General features: G+C 31.9%; 1 protein-coding gene and 1 long non-coding RNA gene across 2 annotated transcripts in view; both read left to right on the top strand.

Moving 5' to 3' along the window:
* Positions 1-16,621, top strand: part of LOC145327987 (uncharacterized) — an 82,864-nt gene extending 66,243 nt beyond the window's left edge. Inside the window, exons 2-3 of the long non-coding RNA XR_013882297.1 lie at positions 12,816-12,895; positions 16,496-16,621. This is a non-coding gene — a long non-coding RNA (uncharacterized LOC145327987). The remainder of the gene's footprint in view (positions 1-12,815; positions 12,896-16,495) is intronic.
* A 543-nt stretch (positions 16,622-17,164) lies between these two features.
* The window catches only part of LOC145327988 (voltage-dependent calcium channel type A subunit alpha-1-like), a 186,549-nt gene continuing 178,469 nt past the window's right edge, over positions 17,165-25,244 (top strand). Inside the window, exons 1-4 of the mRNA XM_080171515.1 lie at positions 17,165-17,404; positions 17,813-17,875; positions 18,565-18,651; positions 22,510-22,642. Coding sequence (XP_080027641.1) covers positions 18,566-18,651; positions 22,510-22,642 — 219 coding nt within the window. The 5' untranslated portion in view covers positions 17,165-17,404; positions 17,813-17,875; position 18,565. The remainder of the gene's footprint in view (positions 17,405-17,812; positions 17,876-18,564; positions 18,652-22,509; positions 22,643-25,244) is intronic.

Here is a 25,244-nt window from a genome sequence, read left to right on the forward strand (position 1 = left end):
CACAGGACCTTTGCCAACTTTCCTTCTATTATTTTACTTTAATCTATAAGATAAGAGATAAGACTCTAGGGGGCTAGGTGTCGCTTCGGGTACTAGACCTCTTCTCCACGCACGTTGAAACATACTCCGCTCCTGATTGCAGTGTAAAGCGTCCATTCACCCATCAGACAACCAACTCAATGAGGTGCACGACCTTTGTCTGAGAAGTCCCAACTGTGCATGGTAATGAGTTGCGCCTGTTTTGGGCATAGGCATTCCCCCACTCTAACTATTTACGTCGCGCATCTGACATAGTAGCAGTGGGAATCATTTTTAACGTCTTTAGTTATGACGCGGTGTCGGACCGAGATTCGAACCTATCACCTTCCCGACGACGAGCGGATGCGCTACATGTTGAGCCACGGACGCGGGTTACTTTACTGTACCCTTTCTTAGACAACTAAAATCCCTTATAAACAACTGCTGTAACAAACTATGCCTTGCACCCTGTACCTGTATCTGCAAGTATTGTCTGGATTTTTTTGGTGCATTCATATTGGCCGAATATCATATCTAGGTTGTATTGATTTTTATTATTATGATATGATACTTATTTGTAAATCATAAATAGTTATTTATAGACTCGTATAATATACAGCTTTCCGCGATTATTAAAATAAGATTTTATTTTGATTAAAACTAGTTTTGTTAGCCTCAAGGGTCTGAAAGCCCTGGCTAACAAATCCGGTAATAATTGTTTCATTCTTAGTTTAATTTTCGTGGAAAATTGTCTAAAATTAGATGTTTTAAGTAAATTTACAGTATGGCTGAGAACAGGTTTTAATCAAGCGGATATTAATCGGTTTCGAAGCCATACTGGAAATGGTTATTTATTCCTTTTCTTTCTGAAATAAAAGATTAAAAAAATAAATGCTTTTTTTTTATGTTTTTGTGTTCTTTACATTAACAAAATGCTATTTTTATGCCTTTTTTTTATGAAGTGCAGAACTTTTAATCCTAATATTGTTTTATTTTGTGGTAAAAAGATTGAGAGCCATTAACTTTGTATTGTCAAATTGCCCATTTCCCCTCCCCCCACCATCCAAGGGGGGGGGGGGGGACAGGAAAGTTGCTGGGGGACAGCTATACTAGGCCTCGGGACAAACTACCACCACATAAATAAGCAAAATAAAGTGTTCACCGAGATTTGCAGAAAAAGGACATTATTAAATTAGCTATTTTAATAATAAATATAGAATACGTGGATATATTGACAGGTGGAAAATTTGTCGTCATTTTAGTTTGATATTATTGCCCTCATTTATTGGTCAGTTCGTTTATCCAGTAGAGTGAGAGAGGATAAGATAAAAGGGTTGGATAGCGTTATTTTACTTACTTTATAAGATTACACGAAAATCTGGTGCAACATCCAAGTAATTATATAATATATATCGATTGGTATTTCCTAATTTAATCATGTTTTTTTCTCGAATACTTTATTGGAATTTTGTTTTGTTTTAATTGATTTTAGAATAAGTGTTCATAAAAATTAAATATGTGTATATTGAAAAATAACTAATTATGAAAATCTAGAAATAGTTGATCAAATTATACAGGTCTAAAAATTAATGGTTGAAAAGTATTTTGTTTCTTGTGACATTATAAAAATACCCTAAATAAAGTAAAGTATTAAGTATAGTGGCAAAGGAAAAGTATATGAGGGTGAAAATTATCATGATTAAGTTATCACAAAAAAATGTTTAGAATTGAGCCATCAAAAAGTCGCTTAACTGGGCGTTTACACACACAGAAAGGGTTAAAAATTTTTGTGCCTTCCCTAAAAATGAATAGTGAGCACAGAAACCCCCCTTACCCCCTAATTTTGAAAATATATGTCCAACCCTGCCGGGCTACCCTGTACACAACATTAATTAACCTAACATATCCTATAAAGTAAAACACAAACACACGTTTGTGCTCGACAGGGACCATAATGGAAACTGCTAATCTTAAAATTTAGTTTATTTAACTAATATAGAGATATTTAACTTAAACATAATTTTTGACATAACTACCTATACCAATATTGCTGAGTAATAGAGGGGAATGGCTACGAGAAAAATGTTAAATAGAGAGGTTAATTTCAGGGAAAGAAAGGAAATGTCATTGTAATGAATTTACAACCGTTTTTTTCACCCAAAATATACAAATTTCGGGTATAGTCCCTTTCGTGACAACGCCTCTTAAGGAGCGTTTTGTCTTATTTTCACAGCAACTTTTCTCCTATTTCTAACCCCTGCTTGAGGCTCTAACCCTGCGGGGCCAATTGCATAACCCTGCGCGGAAATCACCTAACCTAGCTAAACCTAACTACCCTGATAAGGCGTTGTTTCGAGAAAGGGACTATACCCAAATTTCCGAAAAGATAAATTTATTTTCCAGTGTCCAATCCTTTATTTATTTATTGGTTAATTTATAAAAGTCCAGCGTCCAACAACTTTCTTTGTTTCTCTATTTGTTTTGGTCTAGCTATTTAATACAGATTAAGATACATAATTAGGTTTGTTAAAAAGGTGTCTTTTTACATTAAAGTAAAAGAATAGAAGTTAGATGAGCCAGATCTCACTCTACCACGGGGTGAGGCTTCTGTGCCGACTTTCAATTGGGTCTTTCAATATCAGCCAAAAACGTCGGAATATAAACACAGCTGCGTCGCTACAAAATGCAAAATACAATTTGCAAGCAAGCGCAAAGGGTTCGCAATACTTGGGCCAGGTAGTTTTCTGGGTTATATATCTTTGCTTACACATTTATTATTTTTACTGATAATATGTCTGTTTAGTCAAAAAGTTAAATTCATATGTCTTATGTTACTTTTGTTGTACAGCTGGTGGATTCGCCCTCAGCTTCTAGGAGCTCTGCATTCATTGTTGGAGGGGGCAATGAGGGAGCTTTTTGGACAAAATAATGCTACAGTCGTAGCGGTCATGCGTCTTGCGTCAGATCTCAGTTTTCGTTATTTGATTTACCATTTTTTATTTGATAAATGCGATCCTTGCTAGATTATCTAATTCGCTATAATATAAAAATAAATTTTTCTCCAATCGCCAAATCTGCGGTCTTAAATTTGCGTCACCCTTCTAATCTGGCGCAAGACGCATAACAGTTACGACCGTGGCACTATTTTGGGATGACGGGTAATAAAAATCTGAAATAGAAATGACGCAAATGACGCAAATTCTGACGCAAATTCTGACGCAAATTCTGACGTTTATCTAAAAATGCAACATATAATACTAGCTATTAAAACAATTTTTAAGCATAACTTTTATCTTATTAGGATAACAATTAAATAAGAAAAATATTTTTACCATATGAAATTCGTGATCAAACACCTAATTGAAAAAAAATGCAAGACATAGCTTTTATTTTAAGAAAGACTAGGGGCAACGGATGCCCCCAAGAAGCCTCTAGGTGTTCTTAAGGTGGGAGGGGGATAAGTCAACCGCCCTTCTACTTTTTAATTTGAGTTTTAATAAGAAATATTCAGAAAAAAAATTTGGGGGTGTGATTTTAAATTGGGAGGGTGGAGATACGCTCTCCCAAAATAGTTAAAAACCTTCCCTGTACCTTAAAAAAAGCTTAATTGCAAAGGAAAACCAAACAGATGTCATTTTTTAACAATTTTATAAAAAAAAACATTGGCGCACTTGTATAAACACCTTATCGCTAACAAGTTTTGGAATAGACAATCCAGATCCATCCAGTTCAAAGGGAATGGAGAAAGAGAGGGGGTGAATCTATCCGAAAATAGTTATGATCGAGATCTTCCTTCATCTATTTTGGAATGGGTAAAATGGGTGGTTTCAAAGGTTTAAGGGGGGTTATTAAATTTATTTTCAAAATTTTGAGGGGAGTAAAATGAGAGGAGGGGGGGGGGAGGAGGTTTACCTTGGACAACTATGGAAGTTTTTATCCTTTTTATTCAACTTTTAGTCAATTACTTTTAACTAAATTTTTCTTTGAAATAAAATCAAACCATTTTATTCTAATGTAATTTAACGTTTTCAAGTTCAAAGGAAAAATACATTAAAATATACATGTAACACAAATCTTTTAATAGTTAAACATTTAACTAAGATTGATGGTTAAAAATAGATTTTCCTTTCAATCCTGTTATAATTATTAATGAACAAGATTGACTTGACTTATGAAATTTTATAAGGGTGACCGTTACCCCCTTTTCTGCTTGAAATGGGATATCTCTAGAAAAATAATTATTTCCAGCTATATCTGTTATTTTCATGTGTTAAGATTAAGAATGTGTTTTGTGTTTGCTATACTACTTATGGTAAAACTTTTCCTTGATAATCCAAAAATAACTTGGCAATAACATTTTATTGAGTTAAGGATATTGAACACGGAAGAGAAATTATAGAAACTAAATTAAGAATATTAGAGTCAATTTTACACTTTTTTCCAACATAAATATGAAAACTTCTGAGAAAATTTTAAAGAAATGAATGATTTTCCTTAGAAATTATTGAGCCTATTTGTAAATGAAAGTTTTTATTACTGATTTCTGTTTAGATATCTTAACTTTATTTAATGGTTTTATTGTGTCTTACCCAAATATTTATATAACCCCCTGTTTAAATTTTTTAAAAATCAGAAGAGGGAAAAGGGGTTAAATAACTGTATGTCTCCATCCCATGAACCCTGTACCGACTTTCAATTTTTTCTTTGAATAGCAACTAATAGCTTTGAGAATATTAACACAGCCGTGTCACTATTAAAAAGCAGAAAGCGATTTGCTAACTGACAAAAAAGGTCCTCAACGCTGGATCTAGGCAGTTGTCTAGGTTATTTATATTGATATCTATAGATTTATTCTTTAAACAAATTCATTTTCAAAAAATGAAAACCTATTTAAGGCTGTTAAAATAGTAAAATAATGTAACACAAATGATAGTCCCCATTTTCTTCTTGTTTTCTATTTTTCCTTCTGATCTTTTATACAAAGCTTACCTACTATTGGACGTCATCGTTTCTATTCTATATCCAAAATAATACTAGCGTATACTCTATCTTTACCATTCTCTGATATTGGAAAATAATATTTCATCTTGATAAAAGGTTGAAAATAATATCCAAGTAATCTTCATCAGACAAATATAAAGAGAAAAAGAACTTGGGATACAGCCACTGTGGAATAGTTGTTTTTCTGCATTGTTTTACAGACAGCTTTCCGCGGATATTTAAATGAGAATTAGAAGATTATTCCGTGGGGGCTTAGAACCGGTTCTAATCCAGCAGATATTAATCGGCTTCAAAGACAAAATGGAAAAGTTTAACCTAAGGGATTTTGTGGATTCATTTAAACTTAAGTATTTAAGTGAAAAATATAACAAAAATAGTTTAAGATGTGTATTTTTGTTTTGTTTTACTCACTGAAAAAAAAACGAGAGAGATGTTTTAAAGTCATTTCTTTCAAATCATCATAAAACTTTAAATAAAACTATTTTTTCTGAATACATTAAAACAATAGTCATTATTTTATTAAATTACATATTTCATATTAGGTTTTCCAAAAATAAAACTTTTTAAACATTAAAAATGTTATATGAAAACTTGTATGCAGGAATTTAATAAACATTCATAGTCTAATACTAAATTTTATTTTACAAGAAGGTTTGTTTCTTTTACACTGAAAAAAAAAAAATAGAATAAGGGCGGGTTAGTTTTTTTCCCTAGGCCTAACCCGGAATTATGTAGGAGCCTGTGGAGTGTGGGTACACTATGGGGCTAAACAGTACCGCATATAACCTAACCTAAACTGAAAAACGAAAAAATACTTTTATTTTTAACTTATTTCAACATAAGTAGGTTGAATTTTTTGTGCTCATAAACTTATAGGACATTCTGCGGGTATTAAAATGCTGACAATGTTATCGTATTTCAGCTAATTTTCCACAAATATTAAGTTATATTCATATGATTAAAATTAATTTTATTAGCCCCGAGGGGCCCAGACTAACAAAACTGATATTAATTATATTATTTTTATCTTTATATTTGTGGAAAATTGGCTGTAATTCGATGTTATACATGATTTTTAAGTAATGCTGTGAACCGGTTCTAATCCAGCGGATATTAATTGGTTTCGAAGCCATACTGAAAAAAGTGTTTCCCAAACTTTATGCAGTTCTAGGCCTATATTAATTATGTATTATGCAGCGAATCATGAATATTGCAAAAAATATGATTCAGTTTCATATATATTATTATGTATAGTGATGTGTATGCTTTCAGGGAGTAAGGGGACATTGAACTGTTTATTAAACTAGTCAAAAAAGTTTTATAATAATGTTTTTGACTTGTTAGCATATCAACTTTGGGGACTTTAACTAAATTTTGATTAATTGATTCAATGAGTATCCAAAGGTTTCAAACATTAATTGTAAACCAAGGAAGGGGTGATTTTGTGTATCATCATTCTGGATGTATATCAATTTGTCGGTCATTGTCTTATCCCTTTAGTATTTATTTCATTATGAAATACAGACTCCGAGAATTAACATATAGGTAAACTAACATTCATTAATTTTTTTTATTTTTGCAGTCAATTCTGTTTGATATAGGAAATAATCATGGTTATACCTTTATAGATATTGATATTGATTTGATATAATTGATTTGTGCCTGTTTTTGGACCAAGGCATTCTAAAAATTACACTGTTTATATTAATATCTAACTTTAAACATAACAAAACTTATAAAATAACATTCTACCTCTTAAAATCAAGCTAACTTATGACGAGTTACGAGTTTTAGAGTCAATTTGATGATTCTTAATCCTAAGAATAAATGCATGACTGCATACCTTACCTCTAACTCTATGCCTATAGTAGATCATGTCTCAATTAAGAAGAAATTTATTTTTAAAAAGGTCAGAACCAAGTCAAAATGTTTTGGCAGTCATACATTCATCAGAATATTTGATGTTATACGATCTTAAAAACATATTGCTATGTTCACTTTTATTTTATCCAAATAAATTATAGAATGAAGCTAGAATTTCGACAGCCTTGACTTGAAAACGGCCTCCACACTGCGACAAAAAGGATTTAAACGGCACAACAAGCCAGGTTCTAATATTGCGCCGAATGTGCGCAGTCGACGTAAACGCGGGAAAAAGAGATAACTTACGCTTTATAAACAACCCCAAACCCCTATCCAGGTTTCGACAGCCCCGCATCAGTCGCCTGTAAGCCTCAGATAAATCACAACCTTTTACAATTTCATAAATCATCTGGAAGTTTTAACCTGTCCCAAATATGGCAAGAGTCTGTCAAAATTTTCTTTCAAACATTCCATATGGGTTAAATTTTCAGGTTTAGTCGTGGCGGATGCCTGCCGAGCCCATATGCTTTAATATTCCTTCATAGCCTAATTTGATAATTCTTTGTATGTCCGACTTGATTGCCCATATTTATCTATATATGAATACCAGGTCAGCTGAATCTAAGTTTCCGATTTTGTACGTATAACCCCCATCCTATATCAATATTTACAAAAAATCTAAATTTGACAAATTTAAATTTTGAATGTATTCTGTATAAATCGCTTTGTAAATGTAAAAAGCCCTTCCTTTTGACCGGAGTAGCTGAAAATAGCTTTTGCAATAGCTGGGATATCTGTCGTACAACTTCAGAAATTAGGAAACAAATGGGTGATCAATTTTCAGTTGATCAAATACCATTTATTAATGCCAGATTAATATTATAATATATTATGCACAATATTATTCAATTTAGGAATAGACGATTATACATATATAACTTTTGGGAGAAAAAATATAAACGCGATAGTTTGTCTTTTAAATTGATTTTGAGGTATTAGAATTGGACTTTTGATAATAATAAAATATAAAAATGGTCTTAAATTATCCTAGGACCTATTTAAAGCTTGGCGAAAATGAAGAATCCAAACAGGCAAACAAAAAGAAACCTTACTACTGTATATAATACTAGCGACTTCGCCCCTAGCCTCTAGGGCTTTGCCCCATGAGGTAATTTTTTTGATAACTAAAAAAAAATTGTATTGCTACTGCCAATAATTTGTGTGAAGTAGATTCTCTGAAAATTTTCATTTTTTGGGGGGGTTGGGGGTGTCCCACCCCCCAAGAAAAAAGCTTAAAACCACCACAGGACCAATAGGTATATACCATGAGAAGTAGAATCCAATTGGTTCAGTGTTTACCGAGATCTTAAGGGACAGACAGACGGACAGACATACGGACGGACGGACAGACATCATTCTACTTTGTATTATATACTAGTGGCTGCGTTACTAGCATCTAGGTGCTCTGAATTCCATAAGGTTGAGTTGAGTTAGAAAAATAGCTTAAAACCATCCCAAGACTTTATTTTGAAAATATAATGGCTTAAAACCAAAGCTTACCTAAACAAGTAGCTATTGAGATCTTAAGCTACAAACAAACAGAAAACCTTACTACTTTATATAATAATCAATATGAAGCTTACCCTATATCAAATACCTATATACATATGTTCTGCTGATTTTGATATCTTATTGGCGTTTTTAACCAGAGAGAGAGGGGACATTGGACTGTAAATTATAATGGTACCCAAAGTCTTATAAACATAAAAATTGGGAACTATTATTAAAGCTACATTGGTTCTCACTTTTCAACCAATAATTTTAATCTACAATTAATATGTTGTTTATCATCATTGGGAATGAACATCAATTTATCGTCCATTGTCTAAGCCTTAATTTTCCTAAAACATACATAAAGCAAATGTCTGTTATTGAGTGAGTTTTCTTGACTTCGCTCAATTACATCCTTTCAATATTTCTATTAGCACAGCTACTCTATAACTAGTATATATGTATGTACATGCATCCTTTTTCTCTCTAGCACATCTATTCAATATTTCTATTAGAGCAGCTACTCTATAACTAGTATTTATGTCTGTACGTCCTTTTTCTCTCCAGCACATCTATTCAATATTTCTATTAGCGCAGCTACTCTATAACTAATATTTATGTCCGTACGTCCTTTTTCTCTCTAGCACATCTATTCAATATTTCTATTAGCACAGCTACTCTATAACTGGTGTGTTCGTAGGTTTTTCTGTGAGTTAAATTTATCTGACTTACAATTTAACTTTAATAGATTTTCACATAAATTTCATAAATTAACAAAAAAAAATTTGTTTTAATTTGAAAAATGCAGTTCGTTCTTATTTTTTATTATTGCGCTACTACTAGATAAATGCATTCTTGTTTTATATTTATTCATTTTGTATATGCTTAATTTCTTTCAATGGCTATGGTATTTATTCATTTGTTTATTAGTCTAACTATCTTTCTCTTTTCATTTAACCACTAGCGGCTACGCCCATTGAAGCCTCTAGGGGCACTTACAATGTTTTCTTTTCAATCTATGTTAAGATCATCAAAAAATGGGTTTGGTCATATTTTTTGCGATTTCTCTTTGGAGGGGGGGTTGTACCCTCCCTCAAAATAGTTATAAACCTTCCCAGGACCTATGAGAAGCTACCTTGTACAGAAGAATACACAGACAAAACACAACGGAACGAGAACATGTTAATTTATAATAAGAAATTCATAGTGTTTTATAAGCATTATACTTCTTTAAAGACTTTTTACATGTGAAAATAGAAGACAAAATATTGTCCTGTTGTGACGTCATAAATTTCAGGATAAGAGAAGGAAAGGGGAGAAGAAAATCATTTCAAAGGAGATGGGAGAAATTGGGTTCTCATTTCCATTTTCCTTTCCCTTTCCCGAAATTTATGACGTCACAACAGGACAATATGTCTAAATATAATATTGCTGCGCTACTCATGACCTAATTTTCTTGTTAAGTAATTATTTGCTCAATTACAACCTTTTTTGTTTCACATTGTTTCCAATATCTATTTATCATTGCTAAAAAGAGTGGGTCGATTTTGGACATTTTTATCTGAGACCAAAGCGGAAATCTGCAAATCATTTTTAACAGTATAATACACCTCTGGATGATTTAAAATTTATCTTAATTCTTAAAACCACTGACGACCAGACATACAATTGTATAGCTATTTGGAAATGAGGGTCAAAAATTTATTGAATCAGAACTATGGCTTCAAGGTGCTCCTAGGAAAGGCCTTGAAGAGAAGAAGTAGCATCTTTTGTCTGTTTCAGAATATCTCGTTCCTAGCCTTAGAAATGACTTAAAAAGCACTATTTTTTAAAGGTTTATTAAGAATTTTCTCAGGCTAGGAACGAGATATTGCAGATCCCCGTTTTGGTCTCAGATAAATATGTCCAAAAACGACCCACCCTATTGCTAAATTACTTTTTTTTCTCATTATTCTAAAAAAAACTATAATCAAGAAAAGTACATACTATGTAGTATGCAATAGTGGTAGCACCCCTAGCATCTAGGAGCTCTGTATTTAGAGTGGTTAGGAGCAGAAAAATAGCCTAAAACCATACCAAGTGTCTTAAGAGAATCTTCGCGAAAAAGGAGAATTCAATCAGATGAGAAATTTTAAGCTTCCAAACAAAAAACTTACAACTTACAGCTTTTAAAATCTAGTATTCAAAGGGGTAAGAAGTGGCAGAAAACTGTCCAAAAGCCATCCAAAGGCCTAAATCTAAAAAGAAAGAGCATAAACCACAGCAGGACCTATGTCAAGCCTCCCTAAAAATGATAATTTAATCAAATAGGATATTTAGTGCAATTGACGGGCAGACCTTTATTATAGAGGTGCTGCGTAAAAATGAAATTTAGTGTAGGTTTGACAAAATTCTTGTCAATTTAGATTGCTAACGTGAACATTATTTATTGGTCAGTCCGTTTATCTAGTAGGAGGGGAGGATAGGGGAAACGGTGTTTGATATTTTAGCCAGCTTAAAATTTCCCTTTATTAGAGTTTTTAATAATCTGGTGTAAGATCCAAGTAATAATAAATTCATTATTGTGTGCTTTATTTTTCATTCCTCCTGTTAAAGTTAAATTAAACACAAACATTCATGATGGGAGCAGGGAGGGAGGGGACATTGCACTGTATATATTATACTGGTCCCCAAAGTTTTAAAAGTATGTTCACTCATTCGTTGGCTTGAAAACTTTATAAGACTTGATGAATCTTGATTGGATGATACAAACTATGAGTATTCAAACTTTGAAGATTCCCACTTCTCCTCTCTTCATCCGTCATTTTTATGACGTCATTGAGGGACTTTCTTCGTCTTCCAAACTTTTCCACTAATAGTGTTGAATAGCTTAAGGGGTAATTTTGTTTATCATAGTTATTTAACAAATTACCATTTATAATCTTATCCCTTAAGATCCCTTGATCTTGATTGTACATAATTTAGGGTTGGATAACCGGATATCTGTCATATGTTTATAAATCAGCCAGATATCCGGTATCCGGATAGTTTCAATAACCCGGCCTGATATTGCAATTGGCCGGATATCCGGCCCAATCCTAGATATATTTTTTTTGTTAAGAACGGTTATATAAACTAAATAAAAAGGGGTTAAGTTATGATGTTAAGAAGACCAATTTAGCAACAGAGTAGATTTCGTGAAGGTTTAGGATAAACAAGGGTAATAATGTCCGAAGGGAAGAATCTCACTAACCGCTAATATATCGATATGGATCTCCTTCACCATGAAGCTTTCTAAATTTTCATATTTTTTGTATAGATTGGGCTCTGTAAAACCCACCTAAATCTAAAAATTATGTTAGTGTTTTTAAAACTTAAATCAAATGTGCAGGGTCAACATCCCATCAAGGCTTCAAGTGCCCCTAGAGGCATAGTCTCTAGTAACTAGTATCTGAATATTTAGATTCTTATCTATAATACAAAGTAGTACGATGTCTGTCTGTCTATCTGTCTATCTGTCTATCTGTCTGTCTGTCTGTCTGTCTGTCTGTCCGTCTGAAGCTTAAGATCTCAGTAACCACTGAACCGATTGGGCTCTACTCTTTAGGGAATATACCTACTGGTCCTGTGATGGTTTTAGCTATTTAAGCTAATACCCCCCCCCCAAAAAAAAAATTTTCTTTTTAAAACTTAAATTAAAAAAGGGAGGTTTTTTTATTAACATCAACGTCAATAAAAAAAGAAGATTACTAAACGTCTATTACTTACATAGATCAACCGATTATATTTCCTAATTATATAGAAGCTGCGCTTCTAAAAAAGAACGAATAGCAAAATAGCTATATTCATGGTTTAGTTTGAGATAGTTTTAATTAGAGAAAAAAAATCAGTATTCCAAAAAGTAAAAAGATTATTATAAGATTATTTTCAACTAACAAAGCTGCCCCTTAGACACTTGTTGAGTTATCCATTATTAATCAGCTGAAAATAGTTCTAATATGGTTTTGGGCTATTAATTTTTAACTTAGAGTCTTAGGAGAGTTGTAGGCTAATTCATTTTGCCTCCCCATTTTTAAATAAAGAGCTCTAAGATGATATGGTAAAATCTATTATTTCTGTACACTGTGTATGTGTATGTATGTCCACTCAGATCTCGCAAATTACTGACAATATGACTGAAACGAGTTTTCAAATAACGAAACAAAATAATCGAAGCGCCTATATGGCTTTTGACAAAGCTATAATTTTGTAATAATAGAACAATTATTACAATTATCAACAGTTTAAAAGTGAAAGTGCGAATGTGTGTCTGTATGTTTATTAGATGTAAGATAGAATAGTCATCTAGTAGTACGCATGAAATATATATTCAAATGATAATATATTGTTTTTTTTTATTTCAGATGAGTGTTTTGTTGTTGTGTGATTGTTCTGTCCTGACAAGCAGAGATCATAATATTCCATCAATGCTGTCTCAAACTTGGTGAGCATATTTACATGCAAATTAGTACACCCAAGATTGCTGGGATCAAGGAGTAATGGAGAAAAAAGTTATTTATCTCATCGTATTGTAGACAGCTTTCCAAGACTATTAAAATAATAAAAAAACTGGCTAACAAAACTTGTTTTTAATTTTCAGTTTTTTTCTGTAATATGATGCTAAAAATGATCTTCTAGTATAGGTGAGAACCGGTTCTAATCCAGTAAATATTGATCTGACTAAAAATTAAATCATTTCTTTTGATGGAAACTTATATTCCCTGATAGGAGATGGATTTCTTATTATTAAAGCTTGGTTTTCAAAGTAAGATTCTCAAAAATAATCATCTATTATAACGATTTATTTGTTTAAGCAATTTTGGTTAAAATCATCCTTTTTTTCAAAAAATATTCTTTATAGATTGTTATATATTCTCATTTCTTGATGAGCGATGGATTTCTTACTATTAAAAGTAAATTTTCAAAATAAGATTCCCCAAAAAATCATCAAAAATAATAGAAGGCCTAGGCTAACAAAACTGGTATTTTAAAATGAAAAGAATATTGTCTGTAATACGATGCTATACATTATTTTTCAGTATTGCAGAGAACTGCTTCTAATCCTGCAGATATCAATCCGTTTCGATGCCATACTGGAAATTATATTTTTTTCTCTCCAGAAATTCGAATGTTCTTTTTAAGAATTGAGCTGCGAAGTGCATTGAAATGAAAGTTTTAAGGTCAAACTTGATCTTTCTTAAACTATGTTCAACAATGTAAAGTGTTGTCCTACAAATATGGGCCAATAAGGGACGTCCCCTTAAAAAAAAGTTGAATTAATAACCGCTGGATTAGAACCGGTTCTTACCCATACTGAAAAAATCATGTACATCATTGCACTAGAGACGATTTTTCTCACGAATATTACGAAAAAAATCCTAAAATTATACCAGTTTTGTAAGACCAGACTTTCGGCTAATAAAACTGGAAAGCTGTCTATAATACGATACTATAACTACCTATTCCAATATTTTATAACTATTATGGTTGGGCATGTTACTTTTTTGGCCGGATACCAGATACCGGACATCCGGCTGATTCCCTATGCCGGATATCCAGTATCCGGCCGGATATCTTGCCAACGGTGGATATCCAACAAATTACCATAGCATGCAACTCGTTACCAAGTTTTTTCATTTGGGGGGGGGGGGGTATTCTTTATATCATATAGGCAAGGACGTTCAAGCTTTTTTTTTTGGGGGGGGGTAATCCACCCTTTACCCCCCTCCCCCCATTGGACGTCCTTGCTCAGGTGCAACGTGTTACCATGTTTTGAACAGTTAGGACTTCAAAACAAAGGTTGTGCAAACAAAATATTGCTTGTCTGTTGGATGAAATTTAACCGAAAATTCTTGGTTGATGCTAAGATGATTGATTCTTAGACTTAAAATAACTAATAAATAATGTGGTGTGATTCTTAGATCTTGTTTGAAATTTTAGCAAGAGTTACTTTTTTATTTATAAAAAAATGGTTGTGGAGTGGCCCTTAAAGCTGTGGCCTAGATTTTATAATTGATTTCAGGTGCATACAACCCAAGTCAATTATATGCAAGGACATGCACAAAGCTTGGGATAAACAAATAGCAGCCGCTTGCCGTAGGGTAGGGTAGAAGTTTAATAAAGATACTAAAAGGTTTTGCTATAATTTCTGACATGGGAATGCCTTAGCACAAATTACTCCTTCAAAAACAATCTAAGACAAATATTTTTATTATTATTAATTGTAATAATTCAGGGGTTAAAAAGTTTGAGACAAAAATAGTACAGTGTTTTCCCTAGTTTAAGATTAAGTAAAATAAATTAATAATTGAGGAAGGGGGGGGGGTTGGTTTTCACTTTTGACCACAATAGGCTAGATGTTTAGAAATATTGAGTACAGGTTAACCCTGCTTGCTAAGAGGGAGGGGATGAGGGGTTTCTGTGCTTGTTGGGCATCTTGAGGGAAAGCACCAACCTATCTGTTTTCCAGTAAACTTGTCCGTTTACAAGATTGATGTAAAATGCAGCAGAAACTACTTCAAAGAAAACCTGGCAAGAGGAACTGTTAACAGATAATTTACACACCTTTCCTTCCTCAAATAATTATAAGCTAAAAGCAGAAATGAATAAAGGGGGGGGGGGGTGGTGGTGATTTATCGTCGATTGTCATATTCTGGTAACCCTATAAGAATACAAAATAAAAAAAAACAGTAGATGAAGGTTCAAAATCAATATTTACAATGACTTTATTATACTAATTCGAAAATACCGGCTTCGCCCTTACAAACTATGGGCTCTAAATTAAAAGTCTTGTCGGGGGAAAATAGCCTAAATATATGGATTTACAGATATAACAGTCTAAAAACATCCCGGGGCCCATGTGAAGTTTTCCCAAAAATGAAAACTCAATCGGTTCAGTGGTTAGCGAGATTATTATAGACAAACAGAAACCCTTACCACTTAATATAGTAGGATAGTAAAACTAAAAACTATTTGCCAAATTGACATAGATTAAAAATATTCTAAAGGCTGTCAAGGTCAAATTTTTTTTTATTTCTCATCAAATAGTATTATAGACAGCTTTCCGTTGTTAGAAAAAATTAAAACTAATATTATTGATTCCAGTTTTGGTGGTTCCGAGGTCCCGAAGGATAAATTTTATTATTGAAAAATTTGTATAATACAATATGATACAATGTTTTTTGAGTATGTCTCTAAGCCTGTTTTATTTTGGCAGAAATTAACCGGATTCAAAGCCATACCGTAAAAAAATATTTTCCTAATAAATTGATAAATTAACCTGATATTACATGAAGGCAATTTGTTTGATATTTTTTCATTCATATAGTGATCATAGTCTAATAACTGTACATTTATCATATTCCAAAAAAATACCTTATTTTTTCATTTACTCATATCAGGACATGTATTATATGTACTATCTATATATATAACTTATTATATATATAAGGATCACTCTTATACTTTGCATAGGTTATCAAAATTTTAAAGAGTTATAGGAAAAGTTATAAAAATGATTTTTTTTGACGAAAAAAAATGAAATTAAAAAATATAATACAAGAGGCTTTGCTCCTGTATCTAGTGATTGGATGTTTGAAGAGTTGTATTCTAGGAAAATGGTACTTAACAATCTCTTGGCATATACAAAGCTTTCCTGAAATTCTTCTCGTTTTAGAACTAATTTGCTTTTCTTACTAATTTATAGTATAGGTCATACATGTCGGAAAAACGACGCGCGAAGCCCGCCAAAATTTGATCTTTGATAAATATGTAATTGACCCAGGGATGGAGGTGACATTTGTCTATTTATTACAATAGACCCCAAAGTTTTATAATAACATTTTCTTATTCATTGGCTTAACAACTTTGGGGATTTTTATTGACTTTTGATTGGGCGGTACAAACATTTTAGCCACTAATTGTAATCTAAAAAAGGGATAATTTTGTGTATCATCATTGGGCTTGTACATCAATTTATCAGCCATTGTTTTATCCCTTTAGAACCCTGGAATTGACTTCATGATAATACTAAAAAAATTTTCAGGTATGTTCGTGGGTGAGAAAATGATAGATTTGGAGAGAACCCGGTAGCAGAAAATAATCCACTATTCAACTATAAAACTACTTATATAGAAACAATTATTATATAATCAAAAATTAATCTAGGAATGTATGTTTTTAAAATTAACTCTTCTTGATTTTATTTTGTCTATAAGTCATTCTTTGCGCGTTCATTAAAATATAATTATCAAATTATATAAAGTTTTTTTGTCTGTACATTTTGTTACTGTACCGATTAAGTTTTCAATTTTAGAAAAGCTTCTTGGGATGGTATAAGATTTAAGATTTAAGTCTTTGGATTGTTTTAAACTATTTTAAACTGCATTTCCCTACCTCTATGAATTAAAACCCTTAAATGCTGAGGGCGTAATATAAAGCAGTAAGTTTATTTTGGTTGAAATGTTTTGTACAATTGGTTTATGTCTTATAGGGATGTCTCCTATATTCTATATGGTGGTTTTAGGCTATTGTCTTGCCTGCTTTAAAAGCACCTAAATCCTAGGGGCTTAGCCACTAGTATCAAATAAAGAATTAAAATGAATGATGAAAAATAATAAATAATAGTGAAAATTAGTTTTTCTAAAATCATCTTCAGTCTAAATGAACTATTTATTTTTCTAATTAAAAAAAAACATACATAATTTCAGACCAAATCTTAGCCATTCATGTGATCTTACTCTACAAACAGAATATAATAAACTATTTACAACAAAAAAAAAACAAGAACAATATTATTATGTGATGGAAAACAAGTGATAAAAATTGTTCAACCTAAAGTTATGGGTGAGACTAGTTACAGAAATGTACAGTGTACACTACTACGGTGATGTACCCCGTAGTACACCTGCTATGCATGTACAGTGTACAGTACAGTCATGTACAGTTATATTAGGTTACCAGTCATCAATGTTCATTTTCATGGCTTGTACATAATGGCCTTTTTGGATTTACATATCATTTTGTTGTTTTTATTCATGTATAATTACGTAGATACCGCTGAACCGATAGGGTTTTCCTTTAAAGTAACGCTTATGATAAGCCCAGGGAAGATTTAGAATTATTTAAAGTGTGTGTGGGGGGGGGGGGTACCTTAACACTCCTTAGAGAAATCACCCCTCAAACTACCCTCTAAAAACTCTTTTTTACTTTTCCTTTTTTTGCTAAAATAATCTTAACTATACGTTAGATTAGGATATATTATATGAATGACTCAAGTTTGAATAATTTTCTTTTTTAAAAGTACACAAAGTACATACTGTACAAAACATGAAAATGAATGTTGAATGTATGAACCTTGCAGGATAGGTGATTGGAACACTGTCCCCAAAACTGGACGGAAGATTTAATCCATCCACACCACAAGGCACGATACAGTTACAGTGATTTATTGAAAAAACAAAAAACTTGACGTAGCAATATTATTACTTTGCTGTTGCATCACATTTTCATGTACTCTTAAAAAGTGATGCTTGCAGCTGGCTAAAATAACAATACTTCCATTCACTCCCTCTGTTTCTACTGAATAAACAAACTGACCAATAAATGAGGACCATGTTAGCAAGCTAAATTGACGACTAATATTCCTCTGTCAATATAGCATGTGGATATGACAATGACCAATATGTACATCCCCAATGATTATAAACAAAGTTACTCCTTCTGTAATGAAATTAGTTGTTGAAACGTTTGTACACATTTAGCTTTAATGAACCAACCAATTAAAATTGAATAAAAGTCCCCAAACCTGTTAAGCCAACGAATAAGATAAGGTACTATGAAACTTTCGGGACTAGCTTAATTTCCCCTCCCTCCCTGAATTGGTTGAATATTTAATCTAAACGGATATCCGGCCATTTTCAATTATCTGATTTTTAATGCCGGATATCCGATTATTGGCCGTATATCCGGTAATTTGCCTGTTATCGAACGTTGGAAGGAACCGGATATCCGGCATTAAAAATCTACCGGGTATCTGGTATCCGGCCAAAAAAAGTATCCAGCCCAACCCTAGCTTGAATACAATTGTAACTGTATGTTGGTTTGTTACGGCAGGATGGTTAAACGAAAGAAAGGAGCCAAAGATCCGGACAAGGATGCTCCTTCTAGCCTCTTCTTACTATCTGCCACTAATCCAATCAGGTATCTATCTATCTATCTATCTATCTATCTATCTATATATGCTCCTTCTAGCCTCTTCTTACTATCTGCCACTAATCCAATCAGGTATCTATCTATCTATCTATATATATATGCTCCTTCTAGCCTCTTCTTACTATCTGCCACTAATCCAATCAGGTATCTATCTATCTATATATATATGCTCCTTCTAGCCTCTTCTTACTATCTGCCACTAATCCAATCAGGTATCTATCTATCTATCTATCTATCTAACTATCTATCTATCTATCTATCTATCTATCTATCTATTTATTCTCCTTCTAGCCTCTTCTTACTATCTGCCACTAATCCAATCAGGTATCTATCTATCTATCTATCTATATATGCTCCTTCTAGCCTCTTCTTACTATCTGCCACTAATCCAATCAGGTATCTATCTATCTATCTATCTATCTAACTATCTATCTATCTATCTATCTAAATATTTATGTTCCTTCTAGCCTCTTCTTACTATCTGCCACTAATCCAATCAGGTATCTATCTATCTATCTATCTATCTAACTATCTATCTATCTATCTATCTATCTAAATATTTATGTTCCTTCTAGCCTCTTCTTACTATCTGCCACTAATCCAATCAGGTATCTATCTATCTATCTATCTATCTATCTATCTATCAATCTATCTATTTATCTTTCTATTTATATATGCTCCTTCTAGCCTCTTCTTACTACCTGCCACTAATACAATCAGGTATCTATCTATCTATCTATATATATATATATGCTCCTTCTAGCCTCTTCTTACTATCTGCCACTAATCCAATCAGGTATCTATCTATCTATCTTTTTATCTGTCTTTTCATCTATCTTTCAATCTATCTATCTATCTATCTATCTATCTATCTATCTATCTATCTATCTATCTATCTATCTATCTATCTATCTATCTATCTATCTATCTATCTATCTATCTATCTATCTATCTATCTATCTATCTATCTATCTATCTATCTATCTATCTATCTATCTATCTATCTATCTATCTATCTATCTATCTATCTATCTATCTATCTATCTATCTATCTATCTATCTATCTATCTATCTATCTATCTATCTATCTATCTATCTATTAATCCTTCCATCCATCCATCCATCATCCATCCATCTATCCATCCATCCATCCATCCATCCATCCATCCATCCATCCATCCATCCATCCATCCATCCATCCATCCATCCATCCATCCATCCATCCATCCATCCATCCATCCATCCATCCATCCATCCATCCATCCATCCATCCATCCATCTATCCATCCATCCATCCATCCATCCATCCATCCATCCATCCATCCATCCATCCATCCATCCATCCATCAATCAATCTATTCATCCATCCATAAATTTTATCTGTATCTCAATTACATTTTTAAATTAAATTTTTGGCTGCCCTTCTCCGCATAAACCAATTTGGTTATTTTGTTGAAATATGCAAAATTATTCAATTTACCAAGTTTTCATTCTTATTGTAATGAAAAGAGCATATTTTATATAAAACTTGAACTAGGGCTCATGGATGGGGTTGAGTTTTCAAAAACAATGACAAATACGTCTAATAATAGCCAAGCTTTTTAAGAACTCACTCTGATATGCTAAATGCGCATAATAAAAACAATAAAACAAGGATGACAACATCCATAAAAGCGAAGCACTGAAACGGTAGGACAATCGGACACTAACACTTGTATAGTGTCAGAACTTAATAATCAGAATATATGTATAAATGTCGAAGCAAAATTGTAAGTAAAATTGTTAAAAAACTGCTTGATACAGAATAATGTTTATGGACATACTTACATTTTTAGGACTTGATTATAGAGTTGCTTTTCTTATAATATTGTACTTTGTTGTCCCAGGAATCAGTATTCCAAAAATCAGATCAATTGGATTATTAGATCACATAAAAATTTGTTGTTAAAAAAGTAAAAAAATCAACATGTTTAAAATGGACTTCCGGACATTCTGATAATGATTATAGAGTTGCTACGCTTTCTAAATCGTACCTAATTACTAAAGGAATCACCATGCAAAGTTTGAAATCGATAGGACAATTCTAACATGCCTAAATTAGCGAAAAAAGCTATCCGTTACTGACGGGCGGATGTACGGACCGACCCTATTTATAGAAAAGCTTCGCTTTTAAAAACACAATTAGATAGAAGTGCAAACAAAAGACACGGTAGACTTGAAAAGAAAGAAAAAAAGAATAAAAATAAAGTAGGGAAAAACTAAATTTAAATTCTGAGAGAAGCGATTATATATGTTTAAAGAAAGCAAAAGGAAAAGGTTAAAATTTTACAAAAACAACTATTCACAAACAGACCAATACATTTGAAATGTAGAGTAACTTTGCTATTTAAAAAAATAGTATAAAGAAAAAAATGCAATTATATTAGTTTTAAGACTGACCCTCTCTGTGCCTAAACTTAAGGCTTATACTCAAGTTATATTGAAAGTGTAATATAGATGGAAGGTTGCTATATTGGAGTAAAACTTAAATTGCAAAATTAAAAGGCAAAAATACAGGTATAGTTCTGTATTTTGCCAGTGAAGACCGACCCTCTCCCACTTATTAAAACAATCATACACAATAAATTGTTAAGTGATTGCCTAGATTTGGAAAAATATTACTTTTTTTAATCTACTGGAAAGTTCCATACTTAACCTAACCTAAGATACTACTTTGGAGTATTTTCAAATTGGTTAATAAAAACCTCCCCCTTATAATAAAATATTCAATTATTAGATGATCTGTAAAATCTGCCTAAGAATGCTGTTACTTATCGTTGGCAAAAGGGCTAAAATTAATCAAATATCAAGACTAATTTAAACCTAGTTCTTTGAAGGTGCCTGAATTAATTACTCTACTTAACCTAGCCTAAAATAATGAAAGGGAGTATTTTCAAATTGGTTAAAGGGTTCTTAGCCGGTCAAATAACAGATTTTGCCTAAGTAAATTGTTATAGATCTAAGGCAAATCAAGGTGAAATATTCCTGGTAACGATAATCTCTATAAATCTATGAACTTTAAAGGCGGCTAACGGCCAAATGATGGAAGTTATGTATTATACTAGCACAAAAAAAATTTGACCCAAAAAAGAGTCTACAAGTAATCTAGTCATTACTCAAATAATTCACAGTTATCTCACAATTCTCTTGAATGTCTTAAATGACTTATTTTACCCGTTTTTCACTTATTTTTAAAGCTTTCCTTGGGCATTATTGGATCTTGGATATTCCAGTTTTTCTTATGCAGCTTAAAACGATGGCCAGACCTAACATGTACGTTTAGCAGCCTTAAAGTTCATAGACTTTTGTAGATAATTGTTACCAGGAATAGTTTACCGTGATCTGTACTAGATCCAATTTTATTGTAATAAGGTATTATCTTACATTAACTCTTTCCACCCTTTTTCCTCTATTCTTAGATTAAGGAATATTGATCTAATTATATGTGAGGTAGATAATATAAGATAATTAGTGAAGATTAGTAACATATATATTTATACTAGCTTTATAATACTGTTTTTTTTCTATACATACTATTTATTCTATTATAATTCTAATAGGGCTTCTCCCCAAAAGGGTGGGAATATGAGGAATTGATGTATAGTTTTTTTTTGAGAAGTTATGAAAAATACAAATTAGAGGGTACTTTCTTGAGCAAAATAAAAGGCCTAATAACTAGCACCAAGCTTTTCTGAAAATTATAGAGTAATTGTTGAAGCTTTATACATGATTTTACTAGATAAACATACTACATCCAGATACTTCAGAATATTGATTCATAGTCATATATAACTTTATTTTTTTTAGGCGGATATTCGTCTGGTTTGTTAGCTGGCCCCCATTTGAATACCTGATCATACTGACCATCATAGCCAACTGTGTTGTCATGTCCATGGATACACATCTACCCAATGGAGATAAGACCATTCTAGCACTACAGGTAACACAAAAATGTTTCATACCATTTTGGAAAGTTTTGTTTTAAATTATGACCATCATAGCCAACTGTGTTGCTATGTCCATGGATACACATCTACCCAATGGAGATAAGACCATTCTAGCACTACAGGTAACACAAAAATGTTTCATACCATTTTGGAAAGGTTTTGTTTTAGATTATGAAGAGATTCAACATTTTTTCATCTAACAAAATCTCGCTCTATTTGGAAAATGATTTAAATTATGTTAGAATAGTTATTTATCGCAACATGTTATAAACAGCTTCCCGCGGATATAAAATTTACAATTATAGGATTCAAACCAGTTTTGTTAGCCCTGAGATGCCGAAGATCACATTAAAATTAACCAATTCATTAGATAACATAATTAATAAAAAACATAAACTTTTGTACTTTTAAAATAAATATCTAAAATTTTATTACCATTTAATGTCCCCTATTAAAATCATGTGTGACAAATAAGGAAAAGCTAAAAAGATAATATGTAAATGATAAAAGATAATATATATGATTACAAATAATATATAATGCACATAATATCCCATTGCAGATATTCTACTAAATACTCTCAAACCACAAATATGTATGTACAATAGGATATATAAGTTGGAGGGAATTTTAATGTTAGGGGGAGATTTGAAATCTGCATCAAATTTAAAGGATTTTTTTTATAAAATTCGTTTTTTCTTTATCTAAAAGCGGAAATACAATTTAAGTTAATTAATTTTGACCAATGGGATAGATGGATTAGAAACTACCTTCGCTCTAATTGGGTGAATGATGTACAATACTTAAGCTTCTCCAATCAGAGCGCAGATAGTTTTAATCCACCAATCACAGATGTCAAAATTAATTAACCTAAATTGTATTTCCTCTTTTAGATAAAGAATTGTACAAAAAACGAACTTCATAAAATATCCTTAAAATTTGATGCAGATTTCAAATCTCCCCCTAACATTAAAATTCCTTCCAACTTATATATCCTAATGTACAATACATGTGAAAGATATATTTTTGTATTTAGCATTCCTCAAATTCTACCAAAATATAACATAATTGATATTTTTTTCATTAATTTCTTCAATTTTATTTTACCACTTATTAAAGGCATTTAATGAACTAAATCAAAAAGAGAAAACACTTCTTAAAACTTTAAAACATATATTCTTTTAATAGAATTTATTGTAAACAAATATAAAGTCACTTAAAAAGCAATAGATTAACTACAATTCACAAGTTACATTGAATAAACACTAATGATGACAGTCTGATAGTGTTAGTACATTCAAACAAAAAATAAATATCACAGTAGAAAACAACAATTAAAGTCTTTATTGAGGGGTTATTTCTGATTTTAACTCTTTTATAATGCATTTGTTTCTCAATAAAATGATTCAGGCAATAATGTTTTTTTTTGTTGATTTTTAATTACACCTAGTCTGGTGTATGTAAACACAGAATACTGATCAGCAGCAAAAGAAAACAAGGCAGAGCTGGAAGCCCCTGGAGTGGGACAATATTATTTTTCTAGAGGCAATTTACTATATACTATGTGTGCTTTTGTTTATTCAGTTATATACTTACTAGCGGCTACACACCTAGAGGCATGTGAGTTGGGGTGGAGGTGAGAAGATGAACATTCAACAGCCCCTATTTCCAATTTTGTTTTTAAATGAAAAGTAAAAAAATTGGGAGTCATTTTTCTAGGTATTGGTACCCTTCCCCAAAATAACTAAAAATCATGGACTTATGAGAAGCTACATTGTAAAGGATAAGCATATAGGTTTAGCGGTTAATAAAATCCAGATTATTAGAGAAACACAGTAAGACATCCTTTTACTTTTATCTGAAGTTGTATTTTACATAAATTCAATGTGTTTATATAGCAATTTTAAAAATATTCATCATAAACAATATGGCTGGGCAAAAATTTTTTTCAGACAATATTGTTTTGAAAGATAAATAATATAAATATAAATAATATAATATTTTATCTAAAATATATAAACCTTATAGATGAAAATAAAATAATATGATGATAATACCCTATCTATATGTAGGAAGTGAAGGAAAAGGAAATATCATATCTATCCTTTTAACAAAAGTAGAGAGAGAGAGACATCATTTTGTCTGAATCTCTTTTGTGTTGAACATTTATCTGCAACTGATTGCCCATTTCAAGTTGCAAATCTATCCAATACCATTTTCCTTCCTTAACACACATTTAAATGTGATTGATAAGGGTGTAGTAATGTCCAAAAATCTATGTTTGGAAAAGATTACACTAAATACCATTTTAAAAATGCATCATGGATATTTTTTCCCTAGTTGGGGATTAGAAAAACACATAAAATGTTATTTCTAACCTTTCAACATTTTCTGTACTCAAAAATTTAAATGTTGAAGACTTAAGTTGTAAACCCTTTGATGGTTGGAGGATTAATGAAATTAGATGACCCGAAATAGAATGTTTGCCCAAGGCCAAGATATTGCACATAAGAAAGTTACTATGCATCTCATCACAATAGAGAACAACAGATAGATAGATTCAATACACTTAGGTAGATCTATATACTTTAGCCA

The sequence above is a fragment of the Acartia tonsa genome, chromosome 9 (assembly GCF_053477335.1).
Source record: "Acartia tonsa isolate MP-2025a chromosome 9, ASM5347733v1, whole genome shotgun sequence".
NCBI lineage: Eukaryota > Metazoa > Arthropoda > Copepoda > Calanoida > Acartiidae > Acartia > Acartia tonsa.